The sequence below is a fragment of the Pristiophorus japonicus genome, chromosome 6 (assembly GCF_044704955.1).
Source record: "Pristiophorus japonicus isolate sPriJap1 chromosome 6, sPriJap1.hap1, whole genome shotgun sequence".
Lineage (NCBI taxonomy): Eukaryota > Metazoa > Chordata > Chondrichthyes > Pristiophoridae > Pristiophorus > Pristiophorus japonicus.
The window spans coordinates 215,973,143-215,997,118 of record NC_091982.1 but is presented as its reverse complement, the minus strand read 5'-3'; the positions used below and the strand labels follow the sequence as shown (position 1 = coordinate 215,997,118).

Below are 23,976 nucleotides of genomic sequence, written 5' to 3'. Positions count from 1 at the left end.
CCAATCAAGCGGGCTGCTTTGTCCTCGATGGTGTCGAGTTTCTTGAGTATTTTTGGAGCTGCACTCATCCAGGCAAGTGGAGAGTATTCCATCAAACTCCTGACTTATGCCTTGTAGATGGTGGAAAGGCTTTGAGATACTTGCCACAGAATACCCAGTCTCTGACCTGCTCTTATAGCCACAGTATTTATGTGGCTGGTCCAGTTAATGGTAACCCCCAGACTGTTGATGGTTGGGTACTTGGCGATGGTAATGCCATTGAATATCAAAGGCCGATAGTTAGACTCTCTCTTGTTGGAGATAGTCATTGCCTGGCACTTGTGTTGCATGAATGTTTCTTGCCACTTATAATTCCAAGCCTGAATATTTCCAGGTCTTGCTGCATGCGGGCATGAACTGATTCATTATCTGGGAGTTGCGAATGGAATTGAAGACTGCAATCATCAGTGAATATTCCCACTTTGACCTTATGATGGAGGGATGGTCATTGATGAAGATGGTTGGGCCTAGGACACTGCCCCGAGGAACTCCTGCAGCCATGTCCTGGGGCTGGGATGATTGACCTTCAACAACCACAACCATCTTCCTTTGTGCTGGTTATGACTCCAGCCAATGGAGAGTTCTCCTCCTGATTCCCATAGACTTCAATTTTACTAGGGCTTCTTGATGCCACACTCTGTCGAATTTGATTTCAAGGGTGATCACTCTCACCTCACCTCTGGAATTGAGCTCTTTTGTCCATGTTTGATCCAAGGCTGTAATAAGGTCTGGGTCTCAGTGGTCCTGGCAGAACCCAAACTGAGCATCAGTGAGCAGGTTATTGGTGAGCAAGTGCCGCTTGATAGCAATGTCGATGACACCTTCCATCACTTTGCTGATGATTGAGAGTAGACTGATGGGGCAGTAATTGGCTGTATTTGTCCTGCTTTTTGTGGACTTGATATACCTGGGCAGTTTTCCACATCATCGGGTGGATGCCAGTGTTGTAGGTGCACTGGAATAGCTTTGCTAGAGGAATGGCTAGTTCTGGAGTGCAAGTCTTCAGCACGATAGCTGGGATGTTGTCTGGGTCCATAGCCTTTGCTATATCCAGTGCTCTCAGCCGTTTCTTGATATCACGTGGAGTGAATGGAATTGGCTGAAGAATGGCTTCTGTGATGGTGGGGTGTCAGGAGAAGGCCAACATGAATTATCCACTCTGCACCTCTGGCTGAAGATGGTTGCAAACGCTTTTGCCTTGTCTTTTGCACTTCCATGCTGGGCTTCACCATCAGTGAGGACAGGGATAGTTATGGAGCCTCCTCCTCCCCTTACTTGCTTAATGGTCCACCACCATTCACGGACTGGATATGGCAGGACCGTAGAGTTTTGATCTGATCCGTTGATCCGTCTATTGTATGTCTATTTCCTTGTTTAGCCAACGCTCTCTCATTTGTCATTTACACTTTTTGTTTTATGGGAATTAAAAATCTTACGGTAAGTATTCGAGATGAACAACTATCGTAGTATCAATGGTAGACTTCTTGTTATCGCTTTTTTCTATCATTGCAATCTTTGTATGGGGGAGAGAATGAGCCGATTGAAAGTTTGTCCATTATCAGTGCTCTCTCTGTCTTATTGAATTTCATTTAAGAGCAGGGTTCACGCCAAGCAGACGTCACAAAATTGAGTTGGCTTTGCTGCCAATTTTTTTCCCAGCTTTTGTCAAGCGTTGTTCTCACCCGAAACTTGACAGTGAAGTGGATCCAGATCTTCATCTCAAAGTTAACTTCCCTTAGCACGTGATGGTACGCAGTGAAATCTATATAAAGGTCTGCAGTTTGCACGGACAGTAAACGGAGGCAGATAACTGGGCATAGCTGACTCGTCTCAACGGAGCTCCATGAATTCTTAACTAACTCCATCATTTGTTGGAAGTTTTAGAGACGCCTTTTATAACCAGTGGTAAGTAAATACCTTGTGATTTAAAAAATATATATACTGCAGGTTTGATTAATTTTCTGGACGACAGTTTCACCAAAATTACAAAAATGAAAGTTTGCTGTATTCCGGTTTAGAGTTTAATTATTTTAAATATAAAGTGCAAATATGCAATCTTAGACCCTTTTAGCATTGCAATAGCATGTAGCATTATATGCAGTTTAAAGTGCGTGAACTTGTAATTTGAACTGACATGCGCATTCTTTCTGCGCCAGGCTCATTCTCTGAAGGGAATAGCAGTCTGAGAACTCAAAGATGGAGAATTCAAACGAGACCAACTTCGCTGAAATACCAACTCAGACGGCCAAGACTGCAAGTGGCTCCGAAGATAACGAGTATCTGTACATTTTAATAGTCATGTCTTTCTATGGAGTTTTCCTCCTGGGAATAGTGCTGGGCTACATCAAATCCAAGAGACACGAACGGAAAGATGACATGCTGTTCCTGTATGATGACAGAGGGGAGTGGGCTGGGCTGAAGTCGGCGCACATGTCTTTGGTGTTCAGCGCCTTGCCAGAGAGCGTGGTGCCCGCTCTGTCCTGCGCTATGTGTTCCATGGAGAGCAGCGTGAGCTCGGAGACAGCACAGGACATCCAACTTACTGTCGAGGAAGAGGAGGTAGATAGAACTGAAAACCTGCTCAATGACATTTCAGGTAGCGGTGAGTGCGGCACTCATCCGCCAACTGAAAACACTTGTTAAAACAATTGGAAGTGGGAATTATCATGCTTAAAGTCACAGTAGGATGGGCAGATGGTGAGCAACCCCCATGATTTTGCAAGGACTGGACAGATGTTGACCAACTCAGTCGTACGCAAGTTGCCTGAATTATTCAGCACTTCTTCTGCTGTATGGTAGTAGCAAACAAATATCAAATGTCAATTATCACTTCAGTTCCAGATCCCATTGCACACAGCACACACATAATGATGTGTTGTTTCGTGTTTTCGTACACATATCTCCTTTCCAAAGAATTTGGAAGATGCACATCCGTTGTCACTCTTATTAGTCAAGATCTGCAAACATATTTGCACAGTTAGCACCAATCATATTAGGTGCACAGTATACATATTAACACATCCCATCGTAGCTCAACTAGAGAGTTGCTATTTACAGATTGTTAATATTTTTAGATTAGGAAATACCAGCGATTCTTTTCTTTTAAATGAGTAATCTAAAGATGATATTCTTTTATCTGCAAAATAAAAGAAAAGTTAGGATACTCAATATATTAGCGGGGACTAAACAACTACACCGTGTATACAATGTACGAAGGACACGCTCTTATGAAGTTTAAGCCGGGGATTCGGCAAAGTATTGTTTGAAACGGCAAGGAAATCTTACTGGCAATGAGCCTGGAAGCACTTGAAAACTGTAAACTCTTCCAGATTAAACTGACGTATGAGTGTGTCAAAATTTCCATAAACTCTCCTGTTAATTTTAAATTAATTTGTACATAATGTAAATAGGTTGAACTACAAAACATTTGTAAATATTTATTACTGAGTTGGATTAAAATCTTCTGAATTTAAGATCATCAGTTGTCTGTGTTTATTTAAAATGTAAAAGTCAAATGTAATGAAACCCGGTGCACCGCCCCATTTGGTGCCGAGCCAAGGAGGTTCCAGGTTCACTGACCTTGCTGAGTACACTAATCGCAAGCCAGCTGGGTCTCGATATTCCCAGGGTAAAGATGTGAAAGATCAGGCAAGGGTCGCACTCCTGATTGCCAGCATGAGCGATTTGGCGTGACGCAATGTGCCGTGACAATCCCTGTGAACATTTATTAGCCCGTAATCTGTGTTCAGCGGCGAAGCAAAGGCGCTTGCCATTGATCTCAAAGAAAGCTGCCCACAGAGATCTCGCTATCCCTGTGGCGAAAACCTGAGGTTTCTCAGCATGTAGCCCTGTGAATAGGGGATTCCTGGAGCGATGCAGCCGTGACATCATCAAGCAGCCAATCACATTGAAAAATTCTCACAGATTGCAAACCAGGAAACAAAAAGCAGCTTTTATCCTCACTTTTTCAGTGTTCCGGAGTAATGAATGACTGACCACAACTTAATGATTTCCACGTTTAGATGCTCATGTGCTAAATCCTGAAGTTGTGGTCGGTTTTAAGAGGGGTAATGATGGTGAACACTGCCAGTTTGCCATCATTACCCACCGCAAAATCTGGGCTATTGAGTGTGTGCTGCTTGCATACTTCACAAAACAGGCCTCCTAAACATGCTCATTTCTGAATTACCTGAGTAATAAACTATTTGGTCCAGTGATTACAAGGCTCACATATGATCAATGGCCACTTGGGGAGGGGGCAAAGTAGTGGAGTGATACTGAGGTCTTGCAACACCACGAGTCACTGCCTTCAGGAGAGCACAGAGAGATCACTGAAAATCAAATGAAATTAAATAAAATGGATTTGAGGGGAGGCTTCTTCATGCATAGAGTTGCAGGGGCCTGGAACTCACTGCCTGGAAGGATGGTAGATGCAGAAACCCTCACTACATTTAAAAGGTGCTTGGATGGGCACTTAAAGTGTTGTAACCTGCAGGGTTACGGACCTAAAGCTGGTGAGTGGGATTAGACTGGATAACCTCTTGTTGGCTGGTGCAGATATGATGGTAAGTACTGCAGGGAATCAAATATGGCCAGGGTGATCTCCTGGACTAGTTTCGATCGCCTGGATGGGTCGGAGAGGAATTTTCCCAGATTTATTTTTCCGCAATTGGCCTAGGTGTTTGTCAGGTTTTTGCCTCTCCCAGGAGATCACATGGCCCTGGTTGGGGTGGAGTGTAGAATGCTTCAGTGCAAGGGGTGTCGCAGTCATGTGGGGCGGACTAGTTGTTCTTTACCTGCCTGCCATTGTTCTTTGTTCCTAGGTTTATATGTAACCTTCAGGCCTGCTGACCAAGGGCCGTATGGTTCTTTGTCAGCCGGCGCGGACATGATGGGCCAAAATTGCCTCTTTCTGTGCTGTAGATTTCTATGTTTCTATGTTCTATGTTTCTATGAATATTGAAACGGATTTTGCAATTTAATTCAGATGATCTTGGTTAAAAAAGACTCCAAAGGAGCTTTATTAAAAATATATCTGACAATCATAAAGGATAGAGAAAAAGATTAAAGAAGCGTCGACTTCACAGAATTACTGGCAAACTTTTAATCTTTGTTGAAACATATAATGCCGTTATGTAAATCATACCAATACATGTCATTACATCACTTGCATGTGACAGTATCATAAACGTTCTGGCACTTCTCATCAGTCAAATGAAAAAAGAGTTTGTTAAATTACTTCAAGGAAAGAGTGCCCCTGAAATATTTCGTCAAAAGAAATCTGTGTCACAACAGCAGTTCAATATTGCCAATGTAAGAACTTCAGCTACAATTCGTCTAGTTTACACAAAGACTTTTATATCAAATCTTGCTTCAGTAAAGGAATGCACATCCTGGATGGAGCAAATTGATATTTGCAAAGATAATCTTTGCATATATTTTTACACAGAAAGTTCAGCTAGCATATTCGAAATACAGATATCAATGAATATTTTTTTCTAATTTGTTTAAAGCATGTAAGTTATATACAAGCCTATATAGTACTGTTAGGATCGGTTATACCACTATAGACATAGAAACATAGAAACATAGAAAATAGGTGCAGGAGCAGGCCATTCAGCCCTTCTAGCCTGCACCGCCATTCAATGAGTTCATGGCTGAACATGAAACTTCAGTACCCCCTTCCTGCTTTCTTGCCATACCCCTTGATCCCCCGAGTAGTAAGGACTTCATCTAACTCCCTTTTGAATATATTTAGTGAATTGGCCTCAACTACTTTCTGTGGTAGAGAATTCCACAGGTTCACCACTCTCTGGGTGAAAAAGTTTCTCCTCATCTCGGTCCTAAATGGCTTACCCCTTATCCTTAGACTGTGACCCCTGGTTCTGGACTTCCCCAACATTGGGAACATTCTTCCTGCATCTAACCTGTCTAACCCCGTCAGAATTTTAAACGTTTCTATGAGGTCCCCTCTCATTCTTCTGAACTCCAGTGAATACAAGGCCAGTTGATCCAGTCTTTCTTGATAGGTCAGTCCCACCATCCCGGGAATCAGTCTGGTGAATCTTCGCTGCACTCCCTCAATAGCAAGAATGTCCTTCCTCAAGTTAGGAGACCAAAACTGTACACAATACTCCAGGTGTAGCCTCACCAAGGCCCTGTACAACTGTAGCAACACCTCCCTGCCCCTGTACTCAAAGCCCCTCGCTATGAAGGCCAACATGCCATTTGCTTTCTTAACCGCCTGCTGTACCTGCATGCCAACCTTCAATGACTGATGTACCATGACACCCAGGTCTCGTTGCACCTTCCCTTTTCCTAATCTGTCACCATTCAGATAATAGTCTGTCTCTCTGTTTTTACCACCAAAGTGGATAACCTCACATTTATCCACATTATACTTCATCTGCCATGCATTTGCCCACTCACCTAACCTATCCAAGTCGCTCTGCAGCCTCATAGCATCCTCCTCGTAGCTCACACTGCCACCCAACTTAGTGTCATCCGCAAATTTGGAGATACTACATTTAATCCCCTCGTCTAAATCATTAATGTACAATGTAGACAGTATAATTTCCTCTGTTAAATAAATAATCATACATTAAACTGCCATTACTTTATTATGACAATTTAGTAAAAGAATCTGGGGTAGATGTTGCACTTTGCACGCAATCAGAAGATTGTGCGCAAAATGCATTTTAAATAGCGCAGGTTAGGTTACACCTCAAGTTTCTGCTACAAATAATTTGCATAATCACAAACATAAAGGCCCGTATTTTGCGGTCAGTGGCAAAGCAAAGGCATTTGCTGCTGGCCCAGAAGTAAGCTTTCTACATAGTTCTCGCGATCTCTGTGGCCAGAAGTTAGGTTTTTCTGACGTGCAGTTGAAATCAACGTAGTGCAGTGAGTATCCCACAGTGCGAGCTGCTGTGATGGCAACAAGCTGTACAAGCAGTATAAGCAGTCAATGACAATGCAGAATTCTCACAGATCGAGAACCAGGAAGTGAGTAAACTCCTTTGATTCTAACTTTAAAAAAATGTTAATAGAGAACAAAACAAAGATTGGTGCTCTCACATGGGGAAAAGATAAAGATGAACAAACTTCTAAAAAAAAACATTTTTTTTAAGTTTCTTAAAAAAATAATTTTTAACTAAAACGGATAAATTTGACACTGTACGAAATTAAAATTAGTCTTTCAAGATCTTAACATTTGTCTAGCAGTAGTTATTACTCAAATCGATGTTTAAAAACTCAGTTACACCTCATTTGAATGGGTCTAACTTTGTACGGGGTTTCTAACAGCGATATTTTCTTGAAAAAGAGGAAGTCTTAATCGAATCAGTGATTTCATTGCTTGCTGCCTCTGAGGGGGTCCACAACGCAGCCTGTGGAGGAGCAGTGAATGGCAGACCGTAACTGCAGGATTGCCTTGTTCGGCTGCGCATGCGCTAAAACCTGAAGTTGCAGTCAGTTTCAAAGGAGAATTGACTGCGAATGCTGCCAGTTCGCCGTCATCAGTGTTATGTATGTAAACAGTGTAACTGTGTAAGACTTGCCACCAGAGGGCGCAACTGCTGGAGGCCCAAGGGTCACCTGCACACCTCGTGCAAGGGTATAAAAGGTTGTCTGCCATGCTGCTTAGGCAGTCTGGAGTTGTAATAAAGAGATTAAGGTCACATCAGTTTTAGCTCACAGAACTCAGTCTTGTGGAGTTCTTCTATACTTAACAATTGACGATGAGTAACAGATTACAAATTTTCATGCGGTCATGGTTGCCGTTGGTATTTTAGAGAGATTTGTAGAGGGTGATGATTGGGAAGCCTTCGTTGAGCATCTTGACCAGTACTTCGTGACCAATGAGCTGGATGGGGACGATAAAGCGATCAAGCGCAGGGCGATTCTCCTCACCGTGTGTGGGTCCACAATATACGGCCTCATCAAGAATCTGCTAGCACCGGAGAAACCAGCGGAAAAGACATATACAGAGTTGTGTACACTGGTTCCGAAGCACCTCCAGCCGAAGGAGAGCATCTTAATTGCCAAGTATCGCTTCTACACGCACAACCACTCCGAGGGCCAGGACGTGGTGAGTTATGTCACCGACCTGAGACACCTTGTGGGAACTTGCGAGTTTGCTGGATTTTTGCGGGAAATGCTGCGGGACTTTTTTGTGCTTGGCATCGGCCCCGAGATCATTCTTCGCAAGCTGCTGTCCGCCGAATCCCTAGTCCTGAGCAAGGCTATCACGATAGCCCAGGCATTTATATCCATGAGCGATAATACCAGACAGATATCTTCCCAGCATCGAAGCTCACTGGCAAGTACTGTGCATAAAATAACGTCGCTAGCAGGCAGAACTGCATATGGCAGGGTCTACACGCCTGCAGCTGCAAGACCTAGGATGACTCAGAGTCCGCCATCGGGTGTGAATGCAATTCCATTAGCACCATGTTGGCGCTGCGGGGGTAATCATCAAGCGCATCAATGTCGATTCAAGCACTATGTGTGCAAAGGCTGCGAAACAACGGGGCACCTCCAGCGAATGTGCAAGAGTGCTGCGACTTACTACATGGCAGAGTCAGCAGAGGATGATCGATCGGCGTGGATCACGCAGAACAAACAAGAGAGGCAACTCAACCCAAGGAAGAAGTGTATGGGGTACACACCTTCGCCACCAAGAGCCCTCCTATTATGCTGAAAGTCAAATTGAACGGTTTTCCGGTATCAATGGAGTTGGACATGGGGACGAGTCAGTCAATTATGAGCCTTTTGAGAAACTGTGGGGCAACAAGGCACAAAGGCCCAAACTGAGCCCGATTCAGACAAAGCTGCGCACCTACACCAAAGAGTTCATACTAGTCATTGGCAGTGCGGCAGTTAAGGTATCGTACGATGGAGCTGTGCATGATTTATCACTGTGGATTGTACCAGTCGATGGCCCAACGCTATTTGGCAGAAGCTGGCTGGGAAAGATTCGATGGAACTCGGACGACATCAAAGCACTATCTTCAGTGGATAATGCCTCATGTGCCCAAATGCTGAGCAAATTTCCGTCGCTATTTGAACCAGGCATCGGCAACTTCACAGGCGCCAAGGTGCAGATCCATCTAGTCCCCGATGCAAGGCCCATTCATCACAAGGCTCAAGCTGTTCCATATACGATGAGGGAGAAAGTCGAGATCGAACTGGACAGACTTCAACGAGAGAGAATCATATTGCCAGTGAGTTCAACGAGTGGGCCAGTCCGATTGTTCCGGTGTTGAAAAGCGATGGCACAGTCAGAATCTGCGGAGACTACAAGGCAACGATCAACAGAGTCTCGTTACAGGACCAGTACCCAATACCCAAGGCAGATGACCTGTTCGCAATGTTAGCAGGGGGGAAGTCCTTCACCAAGTAGGACCTAACCTCCGCCTATATGACACAGGAGCTGGCTGAATCTTCGAAAAGATTGATGTGCAGCAATACACACAAAGGACTGTTTATATACCACAGGTGCCCTTTTGGGATTCATTTGGCTGCTACCATCTTCCAGAGGAACATGGAGAGTCTGCTAAAATCGGTTCCACGCACCGTTGAGTTTCAAGATGACATCTTGATCACCGGTCGTGACACCACCAAACACCTGCACAGCCTGGAAGAGGTTCTAAGTCGACTAGACAGAGTGGGACTCAGGCTGAAACACTCCAAGTGTGTTTTCCTGGCACCAGACGTCGAATATTTGGGGAGAAAGATTGCGGCAGACGGCATCAGACCCACGGACTCGACGACAGAGGCCATCAAGAATGCACCCAGACCACAGAATGTGACGGAGCTGCGTTCGTTCCTGGGACTCCTCAACTATTTTGGTAACTTTCTACCCGGGTTAAGCACTTCACTGGAACCATTGCACATGTTGCTACGTAAGGGTGATGACTGGGTTTGGGGTAAATGTCAAGAGACAGCCTTTGAGAAGGCCAGAAACCTACTTTGTTCTAATAAGTTACTTGTAATGTATGACCCGTGTTAACGATTAGTGCTAGCTTGTGATGCATCTTCGTACGGGGTCGGCTGTGTGTTACAGCAAACCAATGTACCGGGCAAACTTCAACCGGTTGCATACGCGTCTAGAAGTTTGTCTAAGGCTGAAAGAACCTACAGTATGGTCAAGAAAGAGGCGTTAGCATGTGTATATGGGGTTAAGAAAATTCACTAATACCTATTTGGACTTCGGTTTGAGCTTGAAACCGACCACAAACCGTTCATTTCGTTGTTTTCAGAAAGCAAAGGTATAAACACCAATGCTTCGTCCTGCATCCAAAGATGGGCACTAACATTGTCCGCCTATGACTATGTTATCCGCCACAGACCAGGCACGGAGATCTGTACTGATGCCCTCAGTCGGCTACCATTGCCTACTACCAGGGTGGAAATGGCGCAGCCCGCAGATTTGCTTCTTGTCATGGATGCTTTTGAGAGCAAGGGGTCACCCGTCACTGCTCGCCAGATCAGGACCTGGACCAGCCAGGATCCTGTGCTATTACTTGTAAAAAGTTGCATCCTCAATGGGAACTGGTCGGCCGTTCCCGGAAAGATGCAAGATGAAACTGAGCCGTTTCACCGACGCAAAAATGAAATGTCCATCCAGTCGGATTGTCTCTTATGGGGTAATTGCAGTGTTTTGCCAACAAAAGGCAGGGAAACGTATATACATGACCTACACAGTACCCACCCAGGCATAGTCATGATGAAGGCTATAGCCAAGTCGCATGTTTGGTGGCCCGGCATTGACTCGGACTTAGAGTCATGCGTACACCAGTGCAACGCATGCTCACAATTGGGCAATGTACCAAGGGAGGCTCCATTGAGTCTGTGGTCATGGCCCTCCAAACCGTGGTCCAGGAGCTACATAGATTTTGCTGGCCCCTTTCTCAGAAAGATGTTTTTAGTTGTGGTGGACGCATACTCTAAATGGATTGAATGCGTAATCACGACATCCAGCACATCCACTGCCACCATTGAAAGCCTCCGGGCTATGTTCGCTGCCCATGGCTTGCCCGACATCCTTGTCAGTGACAATGGACCGTGTTTCACCAACTTGGAATTCAACGAGTTTATGACCCGCAATGGCATCAAGCATGTCAGGTCTGCCCCGTTTAAGCCCGCATCCAACGGTCAAGCAGAACGGGCAGTCCAAACTATCAAGCAGAGCTTGAAACGCGTGACGGAAGGCTCCTTGCAGACCCACTTATCCCGGGTTCTGCTCAGCTACCGGATGCGACCCCACTTGCTCACTGGAGTTCCCCCTGCAGAATTGTTAATGAAGAAAGCACTCAAAACCAGGCTCTCCCTAGTCTACCCGGATCTAAATGATCACGTGAAAACCTAGCGTCACCGACAAAACATGTACCACGATCGCACGGCTGTATCGCATGACATTGATGTTACCGACTCTTGAATTACGCTCATGGTCCTAAATGGGTTGCTGGCACTGTCTTGGCCAAGGAGGGGATTTGAGTGTTTATAGTCAAACTATTGAATGGCCAAACGTGCAGAAATCATTTGGATCAGACCAAACTGCGGTTCACTGACAACCAGGAACAACCTGAAGAGGACATCACCATCATTGATCCACCAACACACACCCAACCAGCAATCGACCTCACTGTCAATCAAGAGGATGAACCTACCATTCCCAACAGTCCTGTCAGACCAGCCGCGCCGCAGTGCAGGCAACACACTGCCCATTTGGACTGCCCATTTGGACTGTTAGTTTGCGGGTCATAAACTCGTCCGACCAACTCACCCATGCCAGAGTTTGAACGCAGATGATCAACCAGGGTGTGTAAGGCGCCGGATCTTCTCAACTTGTAAATAATTTGTATCAAAGACTTTGGGAAGGAGTGATGTTATGTATGTAAACATTGTAACTGTGTAAGACTTGCCACCAGAGGGCGCAACTGTTGGACGCCCAAGGGTCATCTGCACACCTCGTGCAAGGGAGTATAAAAGGTTGTCTGCCATGCTGCTTAGGCACTCTGGAGTTGTATTAAAGAGACTAAGGTCACATCAGTTTTAGCTCACAGTACTGAGTCTTGTGGAGTTCTTCCATTCTTAACAATCAGGACCCCAGGCCAATATCTTCCATGAACCAGCACAATCGAGCAGTGTAATAGAATTGTTTATTTTTAATTTTCATTAAAAAAGAATTCCTTGATGTATTTAAGAGTGGTAACTTGGTGCAGTTTTATTAATACAGCTAAAAATGGTTTATCACCAAAATAAGCATTTTTAATAAGTAACCTGATTTAAAATCACTGAACATGACTTAAAAAAACTATACTGAACCATTTAATAGTTTCATTGGTGTACACTAGTCAGTTTCTTAGTAAATTAAATATTTTCTGATATGAAAAAACTTTTAAAATGTGCCTACTAGTGCCTGTATGCCTAAGAAAATTAGCATAATTTGAAGAGCCTTTCTGAACCAATGCAATCGGTAGAAGCTTGCAATTTTGATCTGGGGCGGCAGCCAGTTTTCTAGGCCGGGCCTGATCCGAGCAAATTACATCTTGAACCAGTGTGAAAGATCATGAAAAACACAAGCCTAACTGCTTTTGGGTGTAACTCACTTACATTTAAAATTCCCTGATATTTTGTGCTGGTTCATGCGATTCCTCCCAAATTGAACTGATATAACTAGCGGAGGCAAGTGGAAACTCAATCACCTCTTTCTTTAACTTTACACACAGAGAGAGGTTCATTATACCCTTTGGTGTGTCTGAAAAGTCCCGAGGAGAAGAAACCAACCCCCAGGAAAGTAGCCAAGAAAGCCAAGAGTAAAGTCACAGCATAGGTAGGTAAGAAACGGAGAAGGTGGAGGAAGGAGAGTTAAATCTAGAGAGTTAGCTGGTCTAGATCTATAAAGTGAGGAAGCAGGTTCACCCTGATACTGGCATCTCCTTCAAGGCTATGAGCATCATGAACTCATTTATGAACAATAAATGATTCTGACCCGCTGTCAAAAAAAAACAACTTTCCCCGACCCGCCACCGATTGCACCCACTACCACTATGGAAAATTCAGCCCAATAATGTTTTTTAAAGGCTGTTTTTTCCTCGGAGCATTGTTTTTGTAATGATAGACTACAGTGACGTGAACTGCTAACAATCATTTGTGGTCTGGATTCTGTTATGTTGATAAATGTAGTATGTAAGTTTGCTAAATATTCATGCTCAAACACATTCATTGTATTGTTTGCTTTACCCTGATATGAAACAAGGCCCCTGAATTTACTCCTGATTTAAAACAATGTTTTACCATCATGAGAATGGCACTATAGCACTTTGTGGGCTGCAGATTAGGATGGGACCCTTTTATGCTGGGTTTCTGCCTCATTTCCGGTCCAACTTGGGAGCTGTTTTCTCTGCACCATCCACCAACCCACCCCTCCTCTCATCCCGCCCCTCAAGTGGGAGCGCATTTAAATTTATGCAAGTCACAATGATTGTGCTGGGAACTGGAAATCCCATGATTTGTACAGCCATTGTATCCAGTGTAAGTGATGCCGTGATAAAAAAGGTGAATATGTCGGCAACATAAGCTGATGCTCGTGGAGTGTTTCTTATTTGCCGCTTCATATCTGGAGAAGCTACTTAGGGTTATATCTGGACATAGGAGATGTATTTTTGAGAACTGTTTTTGCTTTGGTGATATACAGAGATATGCTTACATCTGACTGATTGATGACCTATTTGGGGCAGTTTTGGTTCCAGATTAAGGCTTCTTATCAATCAACATGGATTTCCCTGGAGGAATTGCTTTGTTCACCATATTAATGGAGGAGGAAAACTGCATGGAGGAAAAGGCAGCACCTTAGGAGGATGTAGCTCACTCAATAATACCTCTAAAAAAGGGTCTGTAGGCCACACAGATTTTATGAAGAACTGAGTGAGGAGCTCTGCATGAGAAGAGTGAATTTCAATAAAGAATGGACTTCAGTCTGTAGCTGAACCCTGCCAGTTGCTGCGAGAAACCTTCAGCCAAGATCATCAGCCTGACCATCTCTTCCAAGAGCTATCAATGTCACGGCCACATGCAATTTGTTTGCCACTGTCATGTATCTTACATTATTATATCTAACTGTATCCTAACATGCTATACATGACTGTAATAAGATATGACCTGTAACCACCAGCATACCTTACCACCAGGGGTGCACTTGCAAGAGACAGGTATATAAGGACAGGTCTCAGGCAAGTGCAGCATTCCAAAGCTGTGAAATAAAGGTGCAGGATCAGAGTGACCTTGACTTCACTACATGCCTCGTGTGAATCTGTACTGAGGGGACAGGACTTTACAGCCACTAGCTCTTTTCAAGTGTTACGGGGGCGGGAACCTAGGGTGCAATCTGGGCTTGCATTTACCAAGTCACAGATACAATCTTCAGGAGAACTGGGGAATCCATACAATTTGGGTAACAGCATGAAAGGACTATACAGTTTTATTATGTTGCTACTTTGTCAAAAGTTCAAGGTGCAATAGATGGCATTCATGTTACACTTGATGCAACAGTTAGCCCTTTGAAATTCTGTACATGAAATGGCTATTACTTGCTTAATGTGCAAATAATGTGCCTCTTCTGAGGTGGGTTACTGTAATAGCCACATGCTCCATTGATGTCTGCAATGATGAAAACATTTTCTTGATGTTACTAGCAAGAGCATTAGCTCTTTGATAGCAGTAATATTTCTTCCTGCCACCTGTCTTTCATGGGCATTATGAGCTAGTTTCTCTTGAAACACGATGAAGTGCATTTGGTGAAGAATAGCAAGCGAAGGATCCAGGTGGCACCAGGTGGCACCAGAAAGCTGATAGTATAAATTGGCCGTTAGAAGCTCGTTGAAGAAGATGAAGATTGTGGGTTCAATTCCCACTTCAGAGATTTTAGCACAAAATCCAGTGCAATACTGAGAGTGTACAGCACAGTTAGAGGTGCCATCTTTCAGATGAGACATTAAACTCTGCTCTTTTGGGTCGGCTTAAATGATCGCATGGGAATATTTTTTAAAAGAGCAGGGAAGTTCACCCCAGTGTCCTGGCCAATATTTATCCCTCAACTAACATCACTAAAACAGATTATCTGGTCATTATCACATTGCTGTTTGTGGAACCTTGCTGTGCACAAATTGGCTGTCACATTTCCTACATTATAACAGATACTACACTTCAAAAAGTACTTCATTGGCTGTAAAGCAGTTTGGGGCATCCTGAGGTTGTGGAAATCACTATATAAATGCCAATCTTTCTTTCAGGGAAACTGAATGCAAAATTCCATCGTAGGGGACAGTGTTTAAATATCCCGTACACTGAGAATGTTTGAACAGGTTTGATGCTTATTTCTAGGTTGTTCCATTTTGGAATTTCCAGTGACATTTTTCTGATTTCCCTTCACTCTTTATTCCCTCTCCCCCCTTAGCATGCAGCATTCCCTAACAGGTAGAAGGAGTAAAGAGGAGAACTTCTTTCACCCAGAGGGTGGTGGGGATTTGGAACTCACTGCCTGAAAGGGTGGTAGAGCCGGAATCCCTCATCACATTTAAAAAATACTTGGATATGCACTTGAAGTGCCATAATTTATAAGAATATGGACCAAGAGCTGGAAAGTGGGATGAGGCTGGATAGCTCTTTTTCGGCTGGCACAGACACAATGGACCGAAGGCCCTCGTTCTGTGCCATAAAATTCTATGATTCTATGATTATATGGAACACATGCAAGCAATCAGCTCCCATTCCTCTATCAATACCATTCTTTTCATACCCTCAGTGTGAGGAATGATTTGGTTTTCAGTCAGTGTCTCCCTATGATAGATAGCATGCCCAGGATCAGAAAGTCACTACTTGAATCTGTGGTACAAATGATGAAATGATTAAAAAATTACCTGAATCAAAATCATTGCATTAGATCCAGTTCAGGAATAGATATACATTCTTTTTTCAAAACTAGTTAATTGAGTTTAAAAGCATTAACTTGTAAAATAATGTTTTCCTCTCCAAAAGGTCTTGTGTTGTTCAGTTTCTGGTTCAGACATCAGCACAACTGTTACAACTTCCTGGCAGGCGATTTATATAGCAAAGGTGTCTGTGTGCTATTACGTACTATTGTAATAAGCCAGGGCAGCTATACACATGCAGAACAATACCTGATTGCATCAATAGATAGTGGGAACACTCTGAACTATTTACAAACCTATCTTGCTTTCAAGCCAGAAAACGTGATGGCACAGAGCCCTGAAATAATAGATTCAGCCTATCTTGATTATAATAGAAACATAGAAACATAGAAAATAGGTACAGGAGTAGGCCCTTCGAGCCTGCACTGCCATTCAATGAGTTCATGGCTGAACATGCAACTTCAGTACCCCATTCCTGCTTTCTCACCATACCCCTTGATCCCCCGAGTAGTAAGGACTACATCTAACTCCTTTTTGAATATATTTAGTGAATTGGCCTCAACAACTTTCTGTGGTAGAGAATTCCACAGGTTCACCACTCTCTGGGTGAAGAAGTTTCTCCTTATCTCGGTCCTAAATGGCTTACCCCTTATCCTTAGACTGTGACCCCTGGTTCTGGATTTCCCCAACAGTGGGAACATTCTTCCTGCATCTAACCTGTCCAAACCCGTCAGAAATTTAAATGTTTCTATGCGATCCCCTCTCATTCTTCTGAACTCCAGTGAATACAAGCCCAGTTGATCCAGTCTTTCTTGATATGTCAGTCCCGCCATCCTGGGAATCAGTCTGGTGAACCTTCGCTGCACTCCCTCAATAGCAAGAACGTCCTTCCTCAAGTTAGGAGACCAAAACTGTACACAATACTCCAGATGTGGCCTCACCAAGGCCCTGTACAACTGTAGTAACACCTCCCTGCCCCTGTACTCAAATCCCCTCGGTATGAAGGCCAACATGCCATTTGCTTTCTAAACCGCCTGCTGTACCTGCATGCCAACCTTCAATGACTGATGTACCATGACACCCAGGTCTCGTTGCATCTCCTCTTTTCCTAATCTGTCACCATTTAGCTTTCCCTCAGACTTATGCTATTATTTGTGCTCATGAATGATCTTACAGCATTTTTTTTTGTGTTTATGTACAGTACAATTGGACTCCAATACATCTACAAACAGGTTTTGCTTCAGCATCATGTTATGTATTGTGGGTGAGTAAATGGGTTAAAGTAATGCTACAGAGATGACAGAGAGGATAATGCTAGGCATCATTTTTTTTTTGGGGGGGGGACTGAACTTAGACTTACATTTGCGATGTCAACTGCCCTCTACTGATTTCAGATCTGACAGTTCTCTATAGTTTTAAGAACATTAGAACATAAGAAATAGGAACAGAAGTATGCCATTTGGCCCCTCAAACCTGCTCCGACATTTAATAAGATCATGGCTGATCTGATCATGGACTCAGCCCCACTTCCCTGCCTGCTCCCATATCCCTTTATTCACTTACTGCTCAAAAATCTGTCTATCTCCGCCTTAATTATATTCAATGACCTAGCCTCCATAGCTCTCTGAGGCAGAGAATTTCACAGATTTACAACCTTTTGAGAGAAGAAATTCCTCCTCATCTCAGTTTTAAATGAGCGGCCCCTTATTCTGAGACTATGCCCCCTAGTTTTAGTTCCCCTATGAGTGGAAATATCCTGTCAGCATCCACCTTGTCGAGGCCCCTCATTATCTTATATGTTTCGATAAGATCACCCCTCATTCTTCTGAACTCTAATGAGTATTGGCCCAACCTACTCAACCTATCTTCATAAGTCAACCTCCTCATCTCCGGAATCAACCTAGTGAACCTTCTCTGAATAGGCTCCAATGCAAGAATATCCTTCCTTAAATACGGAGACCAAAACTGTACACAGTACTCCAGGTATGGCCTCATAAATACCCTGTACAGTTGCAGCAGGACTTTACTGCTTTTATACTCTATCCCCCTTGCAATAAAGGCCAACATTCCATTTGCACTTGGTTGTTACAGTACTAGCTGACAGTAGTGAGAATGAACCTAATGGGTCTGAACTGGGGGACTTTACTGCCACTGCTGCCGGCTGCCGCCGGGTTTTTTGGCCGGTCTCTCCTCGGTGCAAGTTTCCATTAAGCCTCCCGCCGGCGGATGGAGAGTACTGCTGGGAACTGCCCGCTGACAGCCATTGGTGCGCAAGTCGCATAAATATCCTCCTGCCTGCCGAGGTGCCATATTGGTATGGGCGGGAGTCGGCGGCAGCAGGGGGAAGGACCACGCGTGGAGACAGGTCTAACCCCAACGGTAAGTAAGAAGACCTGCAAAAAAAGGGTAGTGAACTTCTTTTAATTATTTTGTTTTCAGCGACTTATGTGTATGGAGTCCCCTGAAGGTGTTCCAGAGGGTTTATTTTTGTGAAAATGTTTATTTCTATGTGCTCCCCCTTCCCTGGGCCCAACTCAATGCTCGACGGCACTTTGGCGAGGATTGCATTTGCCGCTGAGATTGGGAGCTCCTGCCCGTTGCTGCCCACATTCACGGTGTAAGCCATTAATTTGCCACCGGGCGATACTGCCGTATCTTTTAGAGGAATCTTCTTGGCAAAGTACCGCTAGGTCTCTCGGCGGTCCTTTGGGCGGCACTTGGGCAGGCCTTGGCTTTCACCAAGTTCAGGCCCATTAATGACTTCATTTAATTGGCTTTAAGCCTCTTACATTACACATTTAAAATACTGTAATGCGTCTCCATTCAGTTAAAAAGTGAAAAAAAGTAAAGCACTTTTACGCTTGTCTCCTGAGCTTTTTAAACTCCCGTTAACAGCTGTCACTTGTTACTATCATTTTTCTTGTCAGCAAATATGAGATAGACTGGAACTCTCTTCACATCTCCCATTCCCAAATTCAAATGGTAGTGCCCTGATTTCAATGTCTTTAGAAACATAGAAACATAGAAAATAGGTGCAAGAGTAGGCCATTCGGTCCTTCGAGTCTGCACCACCATTCAATAAGATCATGGCTGATCATTCCCTCAGTGCCCCTTTCCTGCTTTCTCTTCATATCCCTTGATCCCTTTAGCCGTAAGGGCCATATCTAACTCCCTCTTGAATATATCCAATGAACTGGCATCAACAACTCTCTGCGGCAGGGAATTCCACAGGTTAACAACTCTCTGAGTGAAGAAGTTTCTCCTCATCTCAGTTCTAAATGGCTTACCCCTTATCCTAAGACTGTGTCCCTCGGTTCTGCACTTCCCCAACATCGGGAACATTCTTCCTGCATCTAACCTGTCCAGTCCCGTCAGAATTTTATATGTTTCTATGAGATCCCCTCTCATTCTTCAAAACTCCAGTGAATACAGGCCCAGTCAATCCAGTCTCTCCTCATATGTCAGTCCTGCCATCCCGGGAATCAGTCTGGTGACTCTTTGCTGCACTCCCTCAATAGCAAGAATGTCCTTCCTCAGATTAGGAGACCAAAACTGAACACAATATTCCAGGTGAGGCCTCACCAAGGCCCTGTACAACTGCAGTAAGACCTCCCTGCTCCTATACTCAAATCCCCTAGCTAGAAAGGCCAACATATCATTTGTCTTCTTCACCGCCTGCTGTACCTGTATGCCAACTTTCAATGATTGATGTACCATGACACCCAAGTCTCGTTGCATCTCCCCTTTTCCTAATCTGTCGCCATTCAGATAATATTCTGCCTTCGTGTTTTTGCTACCAAAGTGGATAACCTCACATTTAATCACATTGTACTGCATCTGCCTTGCATTTTCCCACTCACCTAACCTGTCCATATCATGCTGCAGCCTTTTAGCATCCTCCTCACAGCTTATACCGCCGCCTAGCTTCGTGTCATTTGCAAACTTGGAGATATTACACTCAATCCCTTCATCTAAATCATTGATGTATATTGTAAATAGCTAGGGTCCCAGCACTGAGCCCTGCGGCACCTCACTAGTCACTGCCTGCCATTCTGAAAAGGACCCGTTTATCCCGACTCTCTGCTTCCTGTCTGCCAACCAGTTCTCTATCCATGTCAGTACATTACCCCCAATATCATGTGCTTTAATTTTGCACACCAATCTCTTGTGTGGGACCTTGTCAAAAGCCTTTTGAAAGTCCAAATACACCACATCCACTGGTTCTCTCTTGTCCACTCTACTAGTTACATCCTCAAAAAATTCTGGAAGATTTGTCAAGCATGATTTCCCTTTCATAAATCCATGCTGACTTGGACCGATCCTGTCACTGCTTTCCAAATGCGCTGCTATTTCATCTTTAATAATTGATTCCAACATTTTCTCCACTACTGATGTCAGGCTAACCAGTCTATAATTCCCCATTTTCTCTCTCCCTCCTTTTTAAAAAAGTGGTGTTACATTAGCTACCCTCGAGTCCATAGGAACTGATCCAGAGTCGATAGATTGTTGGAAAATGATCACCAATGCATCCACTATTTTCTAGGGCCACTTCCTTAAGTACTCTGGGATGCAGACTATCAGGCCCCAGGGATTTATCAGCCTTCAATCCCATCAATTTCCATAACACAATTTCCCGCCTAATATGGATTTCCTTCAGTTCCTCCCTCTCACTAGATCCTCGGATCCTAGTATTTCCAGAAAGTTATTTGTGTCTTCCTTCGTGAAGACAGAACCAAAGTATTTGTTCAACTGGCCTGCTATTTCTCTGTTCCCCATTATAAATTCACCTGAATCTGACTGCAAGGGACCTACGTTTGTCTTCACTAATCCTTTTCTCTTCACATATCTATGGAAGCTTTTGCAGTCAGTTTTTATGTTCCCAGCAAGCTTCCTCTCATACTCTATTTTTGCACTCCTAATTAAACCCTTTGTCCTCCTCTGCTGAATTCTAAATTTCTCCCAGTCCTCAGGTCTGCTGCTTTTTCTGGCCAATTTATATGCCTCTTCCTTGGATTTAACATTATCTTTAATTTCCCTTGTTAGCCACGGTTGAGCCACCTTCTCCGTTTTACTTTTACTCCAGACAGGGATGTACAATTGTTGAAATTCATCCATGTGATCTTTAAATGTTTTATGTCATGTCAATATCACAGCTTTACCAATTGGGACTAGACTTGAAAAAGGAACAAGACAAATCTTCTGTACGTGCTTGGGCTGAAGCAGCCGTGGAAAATTCCATTAACAGCGTGATTTACTTCCAGCTTTGAGCTACAAGACAAACTAATAAAGTAAGGTCAGTGTGTTTATCTCTTCATCTCCAGCTCTTCATCATTACTTTATTTGCTTTCTTGCTCCATCTTTGTAGCCTGTTGCAGCTGTTCTCTATCTTACTGACAGTAGCTCCTTGTTTGTACCTCAGGCAAAATTTATGAGCTTTTAGGATTAGTTTCCTTTGGTTAAAGTTTTAGCGCTAAATTTGGCGAGTGAATATTTACCATGTATCCGCTACATCACCAAGACTGCCCAGTTCTACCTCTGTATCATCGCCCGTCTCCGACCCATCCTCAGCTCATTTGCTGTTGAAACCCTCGTTCATGCTTTTGTTACCCGTAGACTTGACTATTCCAATGTTCTCCTGGCCGGCCTCCCATCTTCCACCCTCCATAAATTGAACGCATCCAAAATTGTCAAATCCAAAATAGCCCATACCCTAACTTGCACATAGTTCCATTCACCCATCATCCTTGTGCTCGCTGACCTACATTGGCTCCCCGTCCGGCGTTGCCTCAATTTTAAGATTCTCATCCTTGTTTTCAAATCGCTCCATCACCTCGCCCCTCCCTATCTCTTTGAGCTCCTCCAGACCTACAACCCTCCGAGATCTCTGCACTCCTCCAATTTTGGCCTTTTGCGCAACCCTGATTTAAATTATTCCACCATTGGTGGCCGTGCTTTCAGCTGCCAAGGCCCAAAGCTCCAGAATTCCCTCCCTAAACCTCTCCACCTCTCTACTTCTCTCTCCTCCTCTAAGATACTCTTTACAACTGTTATGTTTGCAACTCTAGGCAACCTGTATCATACTGACACCAGAGGGCTTACCTGTTGGAGTCCCAAGGGATCCCAGCATCCGTTGGGAACACTGTATATAAGCAGGTCTCCCATGCGGTATGAGCACTCTGGAGTTTGAATAAAGGAGCTAAGGTCACACTTACTCATTGTCTACTGTACTCAGTTGCATTACATTATTTTGAGCTTAACAACTGGCGACGAGATAATGAACAACAACGCAAAAATGCAAAGAACTGTTGGTATCCTAGAGAAATTCTCAGAAGGGGATGATTGGGAGGCCTTCGTGGAGCGACTCGACCAATACTTCGTGGTCAATGAGCTGGAAGGAGATGAGAATGCTGCCAAACAAAGGGCGATCCTCCTTACCGTCTGTAGGGCAACAATCCATGGCCTCATGAAGAATCTTCTAGCTCCGGTGAAATCAACAACCAAATCCTATGAAGAACTGTTTACGCTGGTCCGGGAGCACCTAAATCCAAAGGAAAGCATTTTGATGGCAAGGTGTTGATTCTACACGTATCAACGGTCTGAAGGCCAGGAAACGGCGAGCTATGTCGCCGAACTAAGGCGCCTTGCAGGACATTGTGAATTCGATGGATTCCTTGAGCAAATGCTTAGAGACTTTTTTGTGCTTGGCATTGGCCATGAGGTTATCCTTCGCAAACTTTTGACTGTTGAAACACCGAATCTGAGCAAAGCCATAATGATAGCCCAGGCATTTATGCCCACCAGTGATAACACCAAACAAATTTCGCAGCATAAATAAGTTTCGGCTAGTACTGTACACAAAGTAACGTCGTTTTCAGGCAGGAATGCACATGGCAGAAAGTACACGCCGGCAGCTGCATGACCTCAGATGATCCAGAGTCCGCCATCAATCGTTAATGTGAGGCAGTTAACACCTTGTTGGCGCTGCGGAGGTGATCATCGAGCCCATCAATGCCGCTTCAAACACTATGTGTGCAAAGGCTGTGGAACAATGGGACACCTCCAGAAAATGTGCGGATGAGCTGCAAACCCTGCAAACCACCACGTTACAGAGGAGGATCGATCCACGGTGGATCAGGCTGAACTAGAGACTCGAACCACAGAGGCAGAAGTGTACGGGGTACACACCTTCACCACGAAGTGTCCACCGATCATGCTAAAAGTCGAACTGGACGGAATTCCAGTATCCATGGAACTGGACCCGGATGTGAGTCAGTCTATCATGAGCAAAAAGGCCTTCGACAGGCTGTGGTGCAACAAGGCACACAGGTCCAAGCTCAGCCCCATTCTTACCAAGCTAAGAACTTACACTAAAGAGCTGATCCCTGTTATTGGCATGCAGCAGTAAAAGTCTCCTATGATGGAGCAGTGCACGAACTCCAACTATGAATTGTACCAGGAGATGGCCCCACACTGATCGGCCGAAGCTGGCTGGGAAAAATCCATTGGAACTGGGATGACATACGAGCGCTCTTGTCCATTGACGATGCCTCATGTGCCCAGGTTCTGAGCAAGTACCCGTTGTTGTTTGAACCAGGCATTGGAAGTTTCTCGGGGGCGAAGGTGCAGATCCACTTTGTTCCCGGCACACGACCCATCCACCATAAGCACGGGTGGTGCCATATATGATGGCAGAGAAAGTGGAAATTGAGCTGGACAGGCTGCAGCGAGAAGGCATCATTGCGCTGGTGGAGTTCAACGAGTGGGCTAGTCCGATTGTTCCGGTTCTCAAAGGCGACGGCACGGTCAGAATTTGTGGGGACTATAAAGTAACAATTAACCGTTTTTCGCTACAGGACCAGTACCTGCTACCCAAGGTAGACGACCTATCTGCGACCCTGGCTGGAGGAAAGACGTTCACCAAGTTGGACCTGATCTTGGCCTACATGACGCAGTTGCTGGTGGAATCTTCAAAAGGCCTCACCTGCATCAACCTGCACAAAAG

The 23,976-nt window shown here is 44.4% G+C and overlaps 1 protein-coding gene and 1 long non-coding RNA gene across 3 annotated transcripts; both read left to right on the top strand.

Annotated features, from left to right (window-relative positions):
* Positions 1 to 1,780: 1,780 nt before the first annotated feature.
* kcne4 (potassium voltage-gated channel, Isk-related family, member 4) lies at positions 1,781 to 3,481 on the top strand. The gene is made up of 2 exons (XM_070882354.1): positions 1,781 to 1,944; positions 2,196 to 3,481. Exon 2 carries the CDS (start codon positions 2,236 to 2,238, stop codon positions 2,680 to 2,682), a length of 447 nt encoding a protein of 148 aa, XP_070738455.1. The 5' UTR covers positions 1,781 to 1,944; positions 2,196 to 2,235; the 3' UTR covers positions 2,683 to 3,481.
* A 3,472-nt stretch (positions 3,482 to 6,953) lies between these two features.
* Positions 6,954 to 14,337, top strand: LOC139265378 (uncharacterized). 2 transcript variants are annotated; one of them, XR_011593547.1, is made up of 3 exons: positions 6,954 to 7,044; positions 12,774 to 12,877; positions 13,785 to 14,337. It is a non-coding gene; the product is annotated as an uncharacterized lncRNA (long non-coding RNA). The 2 variants fall into 2 exon arrangements; XR_011593546.1 differs by lacking the exon at positions 12,774 to 12,877.
* Positions 14,338 to 23,976: the final 9,639 nt, after the last annotated feature.

Coding starts and splice junctions, on each gene's coding strand:
- kcne4 (XM_070882354.1), top strand. CDS start 2,236: ATGGAGAATTCAAACGAGACCAACTTCGCTGAAATACCAACTCAGACG.